The 14771-nt window shown below is 43.5% G+C and overlaps 1 protein-coding gene across 1 annotated transcript in view; it reads right to left on the bottom strand.

Moving 5' to 3' along the window:
• Positions 1-11147, bottom strand: part of CSUI_001513 (uncharacterized protein) — a gene marked incomplete at its 3' end in the record, with an annotated part of 14455 nt that extends 3308 nt beyond the window's left edge. Inside the window, exons 1-3 of the mRNA XM_068061719.1 lie at positions 4039-11147; positions 2756-2950; positions 416-1731 (exon numbers count right to left, since the gene is read on the bottom strand). Of these exons, the coding sequence (XP_067926306.1) occupies positions 416-1731; positions 2756-2950; positions 4039-9990 (7463 nt within the window). The remainder of the gene's footprint in view (positions 1-415; positions 1732-2755; positions 2951-4038) is intronic.
• Positions 11148-14771: the final 3624 nt, after the last annotated feature.

Here is a 14771-nt window from a genome sequence, read left to right as displayed (position 1 = left end):
TATATAGATAGAGAGACAGATATCTCTAGCGTATCATCCTTCCCCATACAGACTTATAGAGAGACTTCACGCGCCTCAGTCATACGAGAAAGAAATCTTGCCGAGAGAGATAGAGAACTAGAGAGGAATGAGGAATACGACGCGAGTGTATTGTCTCACACCTATACCTACTACATCTAAATTACCATATGGATACATACACACATACATAGATACATGTATCTATGTATGTGTATGTATATATACAGCCTACATCTCTTCATTGATCCGCAGCCGAGGAGCATGACGAAGAAAGAAAAGAAGTAGCCTAAACTCTGCTTTATGCGTGCGCATAGTTTCCTTCTTTTCTCCTCCTCTTCCTCCTTTGTTTCTTTCGCTCTTACGTTTCATCTATCATGCGAATACACTGCCTTACCATTCAGAGCCGTCGTCTCCTGTCTTCTTCCCTCGCGTCATCTCGCCTAGAGCTCGGAGTACCTCTTTCTCTCCGCCGTCTGGAGAAGAGATAGCCTCTTCAATCAGACGATCATAAATAAATCTATCGAAGATCTTCTTCTTCTTCCTCTTCTCTTCTTCTTCTTCTTTTCTGGTCAACCGATCAAGAGCCGGATGACTGTGAGGTAGAAAGAGTGAAGGTGATAGAGAAAAGGGGGAAGATTCATGAAGAAAAGAAGAAGAAGAGGAAGAAAGACTAGGTGAGGTGTCTAGAGTAAAAGATGGAAGTAGATGACGGAGTTTTCTTTCTTTTCTTCTTCTTCCTTCTTGATGCTCGTGAGAAGAAGAAGAAGAGATATCTTCGTCACCTCTTTCAATCGGCAAATGACTAGGATATGAAGAAGGGAGGGAAATCTGCTGAGAGAAGACATTGTCAGCGAAGAGAGCGCGATGGAGGCTCCTACGAAGTTGACCGATAGGAGGGAAAAACGGTGTGCTCCAAAGTGTGAAGAAGTCGACCCTTCTTGACATTTTCTTCTTCTTCTTCTTTCTATCATCGTCTCCGCTTTGAGAAGCTTCATCCTGTTGCCGCGGGCGCTGGCAGGAAGAATAGTGTTGCTCGGGCGCTCTTTCGGGCTCCTCTCTCTTCTTGGTCTCCGAGGAGCTTATAGGAAGCTCCTCAGCATCATGAGGAGAAGAAGAAGAGGAAGAAGAAGAAGTTGATCCCTCTTCTTCTTCTCTTGTTCTCCTGTCTTCTTCTTTCTCTCTTCCTTCAAGACTCTCGTCGCGATCTTTATCTTCTTCTTCTTCCACAATTCGTCTTTTCTCTTCATCTTCTTTCTTCTTTTGTATCTTTTCTTCCTTCATCCGTTCTTTCTCTCTCTTTTCTTTATCATCCCTCGAATGAGATTTGCTCCTCCGAACCTCCTCTCTTCCTGAGAATCGATTCACCGTCTCCTCCTCCTCATCTTCTTCTTCTTCAGCATCGACGTTTGTTTGAACCGACTCTCCATCATGGCTAGCTCCCAAGGAGAAGGAGCTGATCCGTCGGCCCAGCTGCTCTTTCAAGGAGGCCAGCGACCCAGGAGAAACAAGAGAGAAGAGAGACGCATCGATCTTAAAAAGAGAAGGAAAGCGAGAAGATCTCTCAGACAAGGAAGGCGTCCCATCATCGTCTTCAATATAAGAGAAAGAGGAAGAAGAAGAAGTTGGGAGTTGCAGACAGTGAGAAAGAGAATCTCGAAAAAGGGTCGACGAAGGGGAAGTAAAGTTGAACGCAAGGATGGTAGAGAGACCCTGAGGAGACAAGAAAGAGACATAGAAGGGCTACTCTTCTCTATCTCAAGATGGATGAAGGAGACGAGACCGCGCCATTAGAGTTCCACCCAAACCTTCTATCCTAAACTCTCCTTCGATACCCTGGATCTTTCCTACTAAAAGGAAGTGGGTTAAAAGTAAGCTTCTCTTGAAGAACCTATGCGAAAAAAAAAGGAGAGATAGATGCATCTCTAGATATATATATATATATCTAGAGATGCATCTATCTATATATATGGAGAGAATCTATCATGAAGTCTGTAATACGTACAGAACCTAGATATCTATCTAGGAGAAACGAAGACACCTGAGACATCCATATAGATACATACCTCTGTATATAGATAGAGAGAGATAGACGTAGATATAGATATTCGAAATCTTTTCAGAGAAGGACTGGACATTATCCATCCTGCCCTATCTATCTATCTATTCTCAACGGAACTATCCATCTCTAATCTATCTCTATATCTACCCATCAATCTATCTATCTTTCTCCAGTGTATCTATCTTGTAAGTTACGTATCTTTAATGTATCTACCTTGGATCTCTCCTTGTCACGAGAGAACCTATTGTATGTGTTTAGTATCTGTATCTCTCCATCTCCCTGTCTCTCCCTTTCTTAAATGTCTCTATCTGTCTCTATCTGTAAGCCCCCCTAAAAGTCGCTCTTCTGTCTCCTCCTGATAGAAGAAAGAGAAAAGTAGTACATCCCCCTCTACTCCATCTAATAGAAGAATAGGCACTCCGGCAACGAAGCGAGTGTATGAGAAAAATACAGATACCCACACAGACAGAGTGAAGAAGCAGACAGGAGGGGAGAGAGAAAGATACAGACCAAAGAATTCTCTCCTCCAAGGCTTTTCTTCTAGACAGGAGAGAGAAAGAAGTTGACTAAGAGAGAGACCCTGTAGTTGCAGACCAAGCAAGCAGAGAGGAGATTTACTATACCTTGGAAGACCTTCTCCCCTGTCATAAAGTCGTCTATCATTGCGATACGTACCTCTCTACTCCTGGCGAAGGGAGGGATCGAAAGAGAAGAAGAAGAAGAAGGGAGTTGCAAGAGGACGAAATCTAGAGAGATGATGGAGGCTAAGAGAAGTAGAAGAAGTCCGACACAGCAGAAGATTCCCAGGAAAGAAAAGAAGGTGGGAAGAAAAGACAGAAGCAAAACATGCCAGCGGGGAGGCCTGGAACTCTACAATCGCAAGGGAGACAGAGACACCCGAGAGAAAGAGAAAGAATGAACAGAGACAAGGAGAAAGAAAGGACGGAAGGAGGGAAGAAGAGAGAATCAATTGAACATGAAAAGAAAGAGATCGTTGAAGAAGACACTCGTGCTTCAAGAAAGAAATCCCCTCCCAGTTTGCACTCAACGAAATTCCTCTCGGAAAAAGCTCACCTCTTCCCTACACACATCTAGAAGAAGGACATAGATACATTAAAGAGAGAGAGAAAGTTAAATTAAAGATTGATGCATAGATAGATAGATTAAAGATAGATAGATTAAAGGTAGATAGATAGAAGATAAAAAGATATGTAGATAGATAGACTCTATCTCACACTTACCTGAAGATACATGTAGACTTGAAACATGTATGAATATGTATGTAGCTCCAGTGGATGTATATACGCATGTATGTATATGTATGTATGTATATGTATGTATATATGTATGTGTACGTATGGATCTTCTTTCAGCGTCTTAGAGATAGTTGTACAGAGACACTGAGGTAAAGGGAACTAGAGCTCATCTTGAAAGAAACACATCTATCTATCTATCTTTAATCTATCTATCTATCTTTAATCTCTCTATCTACTTCTCTCTCTCGCTCTCGATCTTTCTTTTCCTCCGATTGCTTACAAGATCAACAGAAGCAAGACAACAAGCGATCTCTTCTTTCTTTCTACTCTTTTCTTTCCCATTTTTCCTCCTTCTTTCTCACTCTTTCTTCCTCTATTCTTTCTGTCCTTGTCCTTTACACTCGTCTTCACTGTAAAGGGGAGTGCCCTATCCACTGGCAAGAGCTACACACATAGATAGACTTAAGTACATAAATAGATCGATAGATGGACTAAAGACAGATAGATAGATAGACTAAAGATAGATAGATAGATAGATATCCACATGTATAGATCGATACAGATAGATAAATACATAGAGAGATAGGAAGTTGTAGAGTAGGTATATATAGATAGATAGGTAGATATATGTATGTATGTATACATTTGTATACGTATTGCTTGGCGTTCTCGTTCCTCATTGCGCTTCGCCGTTGTGCTTACGTGGGGACACTTCCTCTGACTATGACTGAGAGGTGACGACGACGACGAGGCCCTAGAAGCGTCTTGAAGAGCCTGAGACGGACGTCCGGGGTGTAAGGAGAGAAGAAGAAGACTTCGTGTGCGATTCTCTTCATTCTGTCGTTGAAGAGACGAAGAAGGTTGACTAAGACCGCATTCTGTCGATACATGGAAGGAGGCTTTCCATAGATATCTCAAGAGGAGAATTCCTGTAAGAAGGGCAGCTAAGAGACCTCCCAGAGTTAAGATAGAGATCTGGAGATAGAATGAAGAAGAGAAGAGAAAAGCATAGAAACGTTCGAACTGCCACTGAAGCATGCCCCATAGAAGAGGGACCTGCTCTTGGCTTATATCTTCATACAACGCACGACGGCCTTCTTGAAGCTTTGCTTGGTAGTCTCGTAATCTCGTCGGGTGGAATTCCTGCAAGAGAAAGGAAGAGAGCCGACCGTGCTGCTTATACATAGCCCGGAGAATCTTCACAAGCAAGAAGGCTTGTCTCTCTCGATGCTCTGCCTCGAGACACTGCAGGAAACCTAGATCCTTTTCTTCACTCTCTGCGAGGGTTCCTCTCTTAGATGGGAAAGAAAAGACAGAAGGCAAGATTCTCCTCCTCCAAGGATAAGGATAAGATCTTTCTATGTCTTCCTCATAATGTACCAAGTCATCTCTAGAGTCTTTTCTCTTCTTTCCTTCGTATCGAGAGACCATCTCTGTCGATTGCCTCTTGTTCTCTTTTTCTTCTTCGATGTTGGATTCCCTCTGGAGGTAAGGTGTCTTTTCGTGTCTGTCTCTTTCCTCCGTTGTGAACCCTTTCCTCTTCCTTCTCTCTATTCTTTCTTCTTCCTGTGAACTGTCGTGACACCGTATTCTTTCTTCTCTAGACTGTCCTCTCCCCCTTCTTTCTCTTCCTTCTCCTGTCAGGAGAAGAGGATCTTCACTCTCTCGATCTCTTGAGAGCATCGATACCTCTTCGATGCTAGAGATACGTCCATGCTTACTGGCCTTCCCTCGAGAAGGAACACAACGGGAATCGAACGTTTTCTCCCTGGAGTTCCGATCTAAGGAAAGCTCGACCTTCTTCTTTCGATCGTCTCTCCCAGCAGGATCATCAGCACCATCGCATTGACGTTTCTCTTCTTTCTCTTCTTCTTCGTCTTCTCTTCTTCTTCTTTCTCTTCTTCCTTCTCTATTGAATGGCCGCCCGGGCGGAGGAAGAGGTGAAAAGGGCTTTCTCTCTCTCTTCTGATCTTCTCTTGCGGAACTGTCTCCATCACCCCGTATACACGAATCTTCGTCTTCTTCTTTCTCTCGGTCATAGCGTGTCTCAGAAGCTTCTCTCTCTTGTCCTCTTCTATGAGTATGCCTTACCTTAGCTTGGTGTGTTGGAGAGACTGGCTTCGACAGATCGCTCCTCTTTTCTTTCTCAAGATCTCCTTCCTCCTCATCCTCATGTCTGTCATCCCCCCCCATAGGACGGTGTATGTACACCTGACTATCTCTATAGAGTGAAGGATTTCTCTCTCTGTTGCCTATATCAGAGCTCCCTCTATCCTCATGATACTCGTCACTCTTCATGATCTCTCTCCATCTTCGCCCTTTTTCCAAGGAGGAGAAGAAGCAAGAGATGACTCGTCTACCACATATATGCTTCAGACGTCTTAAGAAAGAAAGAAATCTTTCACGAATCCTATAGGAAGCAAATCCTTTTTTCTTCTTTCTCTTCTCTCCCTCTCCTCCTATTCTTTTGCTCTCTGTGGTATCTGTGAGGTGATCTTGAGAAGAGTCGTCGTTGTCGTCTCTTTCTCTTCTTTTCTCTTCTTCTCCTGGGTAGAAGGCAATCACGTCTTGTCTCTCTCCCCATCTTCTGTGGAGCTCTTCAGCTGCTCTTAGAGCCTTCAAAAGAGAAAGACGATTTTCCTCGAGAAGATCTTGTCTTCTCTTCTTCTTTGGCGAAAGGCTGTCTCCATCATGACCTTCTTCCTCTTCATTATCTCGGCGATCTTCATGATGAGAGGGATAGCGAGACGCTTCTTTGGACTTTCTTTCTTCCTCTTTCTCTTTCTTCTTCTTCCTCTCTTCTCCCCCTATAGATGGAGAATGCACACTCTTCTTCTTCTCCTCTGTCTGCATGCGATTCTCGTCGTGATAGTCAGAAGGGGGCAAGAGGAAAGACGACGGCTTCATGACCCTGTCCGTCGAGGTTCTTCTCGGAATCTCTTCAGATAGAATCCTTGGGGAAAAGATTTCTTTCTTTTCTTCCTTCTTCTTCTTTAACTGATCATTCTCCTTCTTTCTTCTTCTTTCTTTCTCATCTGGATCGACGGATTCTTTCTCTCCGCAACTCGTACTAAAGCGATCTCTCTTTCTTCCTTCTCCTATCAACGAGGGGGAAGACGCACGGTCGTTGGCACACGAACCCTCAGCAGCATGCGGCCTTTCTCCATCCCCCTTAGTGTGAAGAAGAGCTTGATCTTCTTCTTCTTCCTTATCCAAGAATAGAGGGGATGTCTCTTCTTCTATCGTATGATAGAGTTCTCCAAGGTCTCTAAGAGACTGCGTGATGCTCTTGACGCCTCCGAAAAAGATCGACGAATGCCTTCCCCCTCTCTCCTTTCCTTTCTTCTCTCTCTTCTTCTTCCTTTCGTAATTGTTCTCTTCTTCTTTCTCTTCATCTTTTTTGTCTCTTCCACTAAGTCTCATCTTCGTCTCTTCGCTTCTCACTTCCATCGACGTCTTGCTACCTTGTTCTCCTTGTCTCTGAGAGAAGGAGACACCCCCCTTATCAAGATGAGGAAGGACGGCGGGGAGTTTCTCTTGCATTCCTGCAGAAGAAGTTTCTTCTTCGATAGGACGACGATGAGGGCGGCGATAGTCTCCATTTTTGTCATGCATCGCATGCAGTCTATCATCTTTTCTCTCGACACTCTTCTTCATCTTCTCTTTCTTCTTTGTCGACGAGACAGAAGCAGGAGGGCTGCCCTCTGAAGGAGCAACGGCTTGTATGCGATCAAGAGTATGAGAAGTGGAAGATAAGGAAGAGTCTCCTTTTTCATCCTTTCTCTCTTCTTCTTCTTTGTATGCCTTCTTCTCTCTCTTGCCTCCCTTCTTTGAAGAGAAAGAACCTTCTACACTCTTCAGACCTTCTCTCTCAGACGGACCATGAAGAAGAGGTAAAATGAAGAAGGAAGAAGGCGAAGAAGAATCTTGTCGAGAGCTATGAGAAGACGTTTGATAATGAGTTCGATGGTATGGATGATGATCGGCACCAGAATCGTGGGGAGAACTTCCGTAGATGAAGATCTCAAAGCTCTCAGCTGTATAGCATAGAGACTCCTTCAGTTCATACTGAGAAAGATAAGAGGAAAGAAGAAAAAGAAAGAAGAAGAAGAGAGATGCCCCTAGGAGAAGTTTACACCTCTTAAGCATTGTCTCGGATGAAGTCGTAGAGGTCAGTGTGGAAGGACAGCGAAGTAAGAGGCGCGCGTAGTGCTCTGCGGCCGCTACTTCAAAACAGGGAGGAGGGGGAGGAGGAGGAGAAGAATGACTAGAAGACGACGCAAGGGGAGAAGGAGAAGAAGAAGAAGAAGGACATGGCAGTGGCGAGGAAGAAGAAGAAGAAGCAGAAGAGGTAGAAGGATGTGAAAAGGAGGAAGAAGAAGAAGATTGCTCAAATGATGGAGAAGAGACTGAAGAGGGAAGGTGAGGAGAAGGCAACCTGGATGGACAGGAGGGAGAATAAGAGGAGAAGAGACCGTGAAGGCTTCGATCTGAGGCAGCTAATGGAGAGGGCGAGAGGTTAGAGCTATGGAGCTCCTTCTGATACGAATGGCTACGATGACGTGTAGGAGAAGGAGGATCGAGAAAGGAGGTCAAGTGCGTCGCTCCTCCATCCCCCTTGTTAAGATACAAGAGAGATGTATGAAAGAGATTCTGGAAGTTCGTAGAGAGAAGAGGCAGAATGATATGTCGAAAGAAAAGATAGAGAGGTAGAAGAAGAGAAACAAGAAGCACAAAGACAATCGAGAGAGAATACTGAAGACAGCATGACGACAGAGAGAAAAGAAAAGATGAATGAAAGGCAAAGGGAAGAGAAGATGAAATAGACTCTTCAAAAGAAAAGCCCTCGTCATCCACCTTGTCTTCTTCTTGCTTCTCGAAAGATGAAGAAAAGGAAGAAGAAGAAGATGATCTAGAAGGAAGAGAAGATGATCTAGAAGGAGACGAACTCGGCCTTGAAGCTAAAGCAGTCGGGTGTAAAGGGAGAAGAGAAGATGAAGAGGTTCTGTTTTGATCGAGAAGATCTCTGGGGACCCCCGCCCTCTCTCTATCGTCATCTTTTTCTCTTAAAGTCTTCTCCTTTTCTTCTTCGTCTTTGCCTTGCTGTCGTAAAGAGAAGAATTCTTCTCGGTGTTTCTCTTGCTGCGAGAGATAGATGCGAGAGAGAGACGCTAGCAGCCTGGAGATATGTCGATTCGATCTGAGAAGCCTGAAAGGAGAAGTGCGAAAGAACTCAGTCGATGGAGCCAGCCATCGTAAGACTTGCTTAACTCGGAGAAATCGCAGAAGCCGAGAAGAAAAGGAAAGATCTTCTTCTTCTTCGCTTTCTGTATCGAATTCTCCGTTCTCCTTCCTATGGCTCTTATCTCTTTGACTAGTATGAGACAGCAAGCGAAGACGCCGGCCGTCGCCTCCTCCTCCTGTAGTCCCGCCGCCGCAGTATTGCTTGAGGAACGCCCCCCAAGGAGAAGGAGAGAGACGTAAAGAAGAAGAAGAGAAAGAAGAAGGAAGCGGTCGTTGCGCTGTATCATTTCTTGTACGATTTTCTTCATCTGGAGGAGGAGGAGAAGCTCCATGGAGATGACGAGGTAGGGATGTTGCCGTATGTACACCCCGAGAAGATGGCCGTATATCAATAGAGAGAGGGGGGGGGAGATAAAAGAATGGAGAAGAAGAAGAAGAAAAGTCTTCTTCCTCTTCTTCCTGTCCTCTTGTCTTGTCGAGATGAGCATCCTCGGAGCTAGGGTGGAGTCTTTTTGTTCTCTCCTTCTCTTCTCTCAGCGAATGATTTACTTCAGTGGAAAAGCTTGGTCCCATGCATCTGTCTTCATCTCTTCTCTCTTCTTCTTCTTCTTCTTTCTCTTCTGTCGTGGTGGGTGTCTTTTCCACGTGTTCTCCTCCCCTTCCTTTTCTGTGGTAATTTCCTACTAAGGGCAGCTCGGAAGAAGACAGAGAAGAAGAGAAAAGAAAAGACCCGTTTGTGGCTAGGAGGTCTTCAGTGACTCCCCTGTGAAGGGAAGGACGTGGAAGCATAGGTGTCGCAGTAACTGGGAGAATAAGAGAGAAAGAAGAAAAGAACCTAGGATTTCCCTTGGCTTGAAAAGAGCTTACACCAACATCTCCTTGCTTGGCAAGATCTAAAAGTTCAAAGCTTATCTCAGTCCTTTCTTCTTCTCTTTCCGATTCTCTGTGCTGCTTGAGGTGTCTATACACCTCGTCGTCATTATGATCCTCATACGTCCGTCGTGTTGGGGTGTCTCCTCCGGTGTCTCCCGTGCTGTCTCCTTCTCTTCTGTCATTGTGTGGAGAGTTCTTTCTCGTCTCCTTCTCCTCCTCATCTCGATCGAATCGAGAGAAAGCATTGCAGAGACAATCTTTCCTCTTCTCCTTGTACTTTTCCAGCGAGTTGACAGAGAAGACACCACCATGGAGTGGAGAAGAAGGAAAAGGCAAGCGAAGAAAAGAAGAAGAAGAAGAGACTGAAGTGGAGAGAGGTAGGAGAGTTGTATTTGTACGAAAGAGAGAGAAAGTTTCGTAAAGAGTCAAGAAGAGAATAGAGAAGAAATTCAAATAGAAGAAGAAGAAGAAAGACAGAAGACGTAATGATAGAGTTCCTGTGAATGAAATAGAGTGAAGCGCTACCGTCATCTTCATACTTCGAGACACTTTTCAACTGGGAAAGAAAGACAGAAATTGCTTCACAGACATACCGAAAAGAGAGAGAGATAGGGACTCTCCCTGTCTTCTTGTACCTAACTCTAAATAGAGATAAAGAAGAAGAGGGGGGGGTGACGAAGGAAATGTATGAGAAGAGAGAGTTAGATTCTTGTCTTCACTGTCATCCTATTGAGGGATATAGTAGAAGGGAAGAATCGATTCACCGACAATTGATTCCTCTTCATGGTGGGGGATCGCTCGAAAGAAAAGAAGAAGAAGAGACGTGACAGACGTGTGAAGAGATCTAGTTAGTGAAAAGGACAGAAATCTGTCTTCTCCATAGAGAGAAAAATTGGGGGAGAGAAGATCTCTCTGTTGTCTATAGACGGACGCATGGTAGCGAGATCTCTCTGCTACTCCTCTATCTGCCTCATAGATTTCTTTAAAGATATGTCGACAGATAAGCTTTTCTTTCTGCTAGAGGAGAAGATCGACAAATGAAGAGAGAAATGCATGCAAGAAATCCCCCGTTGATTTGTCATAAGAGATGAACAAGAGAAGAAAGCCCGTGTCTCCTCGGAGACAGCAGATGTCTCTCGCTCTAGATAGGAGGGATGGAGACAGGGGGGGAGAGGAAAGATGACGGATACAGACACACCAGACAAGAAAGGACAACAACTAGTTTGAAAGACCACGTCAAATCTTTCTGTCTTAGAGAAACCTCGATGGATAGTTCTTTCTTTCCTGTTTGAAATACAAAAGAGAGAGAGAAAGAAAGAGGTAAGAAGGAAAGAAAGAAAGAAAGGAGCTAACGGGAGATTAAGACAGAGAGAAGGAAGGAACCTGGTAGGGGGTGTGTCTCCTCTTGTGAAGAGAGAGAAGAGATCTAGCTAGGAATGACTGCAGATGTATTTAGGGTGTATGAAATGCTAGTCTCCTCCCTTGCTTCAGAAGTCGGAAAGAAGAGAGAAGAAAAGGAAAACGCGATGGGGCAAAAGAAGAGAAAGAACGGCTATGTTCAAATGAAGAAAGGAGATACGGAAGAAAGAAAGAAAAAGAGAAGATAAAGACAAACTTTGGAGTGAAAGATCCTGTGTAAATCGAAGAGATCGACTCTAGCTGGTCTCTCGATAAGACGGAGGGGAAAGAAAGGCTACGAGGGGAACCTCCCTGGGATACAAGACAATCGATACACACCTCACAACGATGAGGAGAAAGAAAGAAAAGAAAGAAAAGAAAGAAGAAGAAGAAAAGACGATGGATGATGCATGTCGAGATTGAATGAGTTGTCTGTGTGTGTTAGGAGTGGATTCGGTGGCGTCCTCCTTTCTCTCTTTCTTTCTCTCTCTCTCTCTCTCCTTTAACGATTCAGCGGTCGAGCGATCTGTAGATTTCTCTCGCATGAAAAGTAGCACACGCATCTATCCCTCACCCGGTCTCGTTCTTTATTGCTAAAGAAAAGAAGTCTGTTGGAAAGAAGAGCAAGAAGTACACCCCGGACAGTTTCAAGAAGGGCTCCTTTCTCTGTCTCGCTGTCTAGATGGAAGATAGAGTCATCAATCTAAAGAATGGAGAAAGAGTGAGAAAGGAAGAGAAGCCTTGAAGAGAGCTCTTGTAGATGCAAGGGGGTTTAAAGAAGAGAAAGCGACTTCTGTTCCTCTTTCGAGTCAATTTTCATGAGGTGTATAGACACCTGAACACTCCCATTTCCTTCCTTTCTTTCATTCACTCTTTCTCTTCTCTTGTTTCATGAGGTCTATTTCATCTAAAATCCTCATCCGTCTGATATTCATCTCGTCTCCTCTTCTGCATTTTCTTCTTATCTTTCCCATTTTGCTTCTTCCTAACGAATTATTTCTTTTTCACCGTTCTTCTTTCCTATGCGTTGGGTGTCTCTCTCGCCTTTACTTCTCGCTACGTACACACAAGATAGATAGCTGTGCTTCTCTCCTCCTCTTTCTTAAGAGGCTGGCCGTGAGTTGCCTGCCCTACAGAAGATATCGACAAGACGTTCAGAGAGGAGAAAGTAAGAAGATACGCTTTGAGAAGAAGGAAAGGCAGGAGGCAAGAAAGAGAAGAAGAAGAAGACGGTACAAAGAAAGTTGAAACCTTTTCATGGCAGGACTGAGAGAAAGAATGGAAAGAGATCTGCAAGCGAAGATAGAGGAGATAGACACATTCATTCATAGTGAGATAGGAAGAGACGAGACGGGTAGAAGGTTCTGTTACCGAAACAGGATCTTGCCTCAGTAGTGTCGTCTTTCTTTCTCTGAGGAGAATACGATAGAGAAGGAAGTGAAACTGAGAGGATCTCATGAAAAGAAAGTGTTCTCTTTTCTGTGGAAATGAAAAGGAGAGGTTGTCTTGATATCAACAAAATGACGAAAAAGAAGAGAGAAGCATTCATCGGGTGTATGTACACCTCACCTGCCCTACACTCGGTGTGGCTCTGTAGGTAACCTTTTCTAGCATTATGGTGCCTTTCTGTAGTCTCCTCATTCAGTCGTAGCCGTCAAGCCCAGATAGAGGAGGAGTTCCACCCCGTATGTATTTCAAAGCCGAAAGCTTTCCTTTCTTGTACTTTAGATAGTCAGGGAAACTTGAGATAGAAGAAGTCTTTTCTTCACAGGGAAGCCCCAAAGAAAGAGTGTGTAGTAAGGCATTCTCGGGTTGGATTGGACTAGCCTTACATAAGTCAAAGAGACGTTACCGTCACTTCTATCATAATAGGCAAGAAAGGGAAGTGGCGATGCGGCTGGCCTGATAGGTAGATAGATCTTCAGGTCAGATCTATCCATCTTTCACGTTCTCTTCTTTCCCTTGGTATGAGGGTCTAACTAACTACCTTGATCACGAACTTCCTATTCCTGTCTCGTCTCTCTGCTTTTCTTTGGAGCGCGGATGGATGGAGAGAAAGTCATTCATGTAGACTCTCTACAGGAGACACCAAGCCTGCACACAAGGGACACTTCACTCCTTCACTCCCTCTCTATCTCTACGGCTAAACTGCTATACAAGTTCTCTCTACATATCTATCAAGAAAGATTTAGACATGAAGGCAAACAGTTATCTATCAACATATCTGCTTCTCTATGTATAAATATACATCGCTACGTATCTATATATATATATATATATGAACATGTGTGTACATGTAGGCTTACATGTATGTATATTTATATGTATTTATTCATACATTATATATATATATATATAAAATATATGTATTCGTACATTATTTGTATATATACACATTATCTATATATAGATATATCTGTACATTATATATTTATATATGTATTATTTGTATATATATACACACATTATTCATATATATATATATGTACATCATATATCTATATTCACATTATATATATGTATGTATACATAATAAATATATATATACACTATCCATTTATTTATATATATATTACATATATATATATATAGATATACATTATATAATTATATATATACATTATATATGTATATATCACATTATATGTATATATACATAATATATATATATGGGTGCAGACTAGGAGGAGGGAAGCAAGAAGAGCAGGGGGTGAGAGACCGAAGATTCGTAGAGTGCGTGTAGGTGCAGATTGGTCTTCCTCGGCTTTCTTTCTCACCCGAAAAGGTACGCGAGAAATAAGAAGGAATGAAGATTCTTTACGGAGAGATCTTTCCGGGGTCACATGCGACTAGGAGAGAAGCATGAAGATTGTCTCTTCCAAGGGAGAAAGAGAGACAGCACCTCTTGCTGCGGGGAGCTTTAGAAGAAGAAGAAGAAGAGAAAGAATTTTGTATTCTCCTTTGGACTTTGTTTTGCCGTATATCAAACACTGGTGTGACGAAAGAACTGCTACGTCTGAAAGGACAAGCAGAGTCATCTTCGATCTCGAGAGAAGAAAGAACTTCGATGCTTTCTTTCTCTCTCTTTCACAGAAGCTAGACTTTGCCAGAGTTGAGTTTAGATTCGTTCGCAACTGTCGCATTCTGCGATAGAAGGGCCTCTACGAAATCTCCGGATGTTCAGCCACAGCTCCATTAATACATTACGCACCTCCCTATAGAGACGCACCCCACACAGACATAGAAATACATACATACATAGGCACATACATAGATACATAGATAGATACATAGATAGATCATATATACACACATGCGTAGATATATATACATGCATACATGAATACATAGATATATACAACGATACATAAACATACGCATACAGTCGTATAGAGATACACCCCTCCTCCAGTTCCATGTAGGAGCCCTCGACAGAGTCGTAGTAGTGGCGCTTCCTCCCGACTAGAGGAATGTATTAGGCTTCTTCCGTTGCCCGAAGCGACCCTTGCTGAGCCAGACGCAAAGGCGTAGTCGAGAAAAATCCTACCGGGCCTATCTTTTACGCTCTGTACACACTCCGACTTCGCCGTCCCCATGTGGCGCTAAACAGACAGGCGAGTACTCCTCGGAGCAAGAAAGAGATAAGAAAGAAAGAAAGAGATAAGAAAGAAAGAGTGAGAAGGAGATGAGAGAGAAAGAGTGAGAAAGAAAGACAGCTACTTCTCAAGGAGGGGGCCAAGTATTTCATAACTCCAATGAAGGTGGGAAGAAAGAAAGACGGTCTGCAAGGTCTGGATGGATTTGCATGCAGGAAAAGCGGCGAGAAGGGAAGTGTGTTTCAACGTTGTACAGTGGGCTAGTTTCAATGCCCAAGGCAGAGCACAGGTGTTACCCAGGTGATGACTGTGGCTCCCCCAAAA

Source organism: Cystoisospora suis (assembly GCF_002600585.1).
Source record: "Cystoisospora suis strain Wien I chromosome Unknown contig_609, whole genome shotgun sequence".
Classification (NCBI taxonomy): domain Eukaryota; phylum Apicomplexa; class Conoidasida; order Eucoccidiorida; family Sarcocystidae; genus Cystoisospora; species Cystoisospora suis.
The sequence above is the reverse complement of the archived record's forward strand: the minus strand, read 5'-3'. Positions and strand labels throughout refer to the sequence as shown.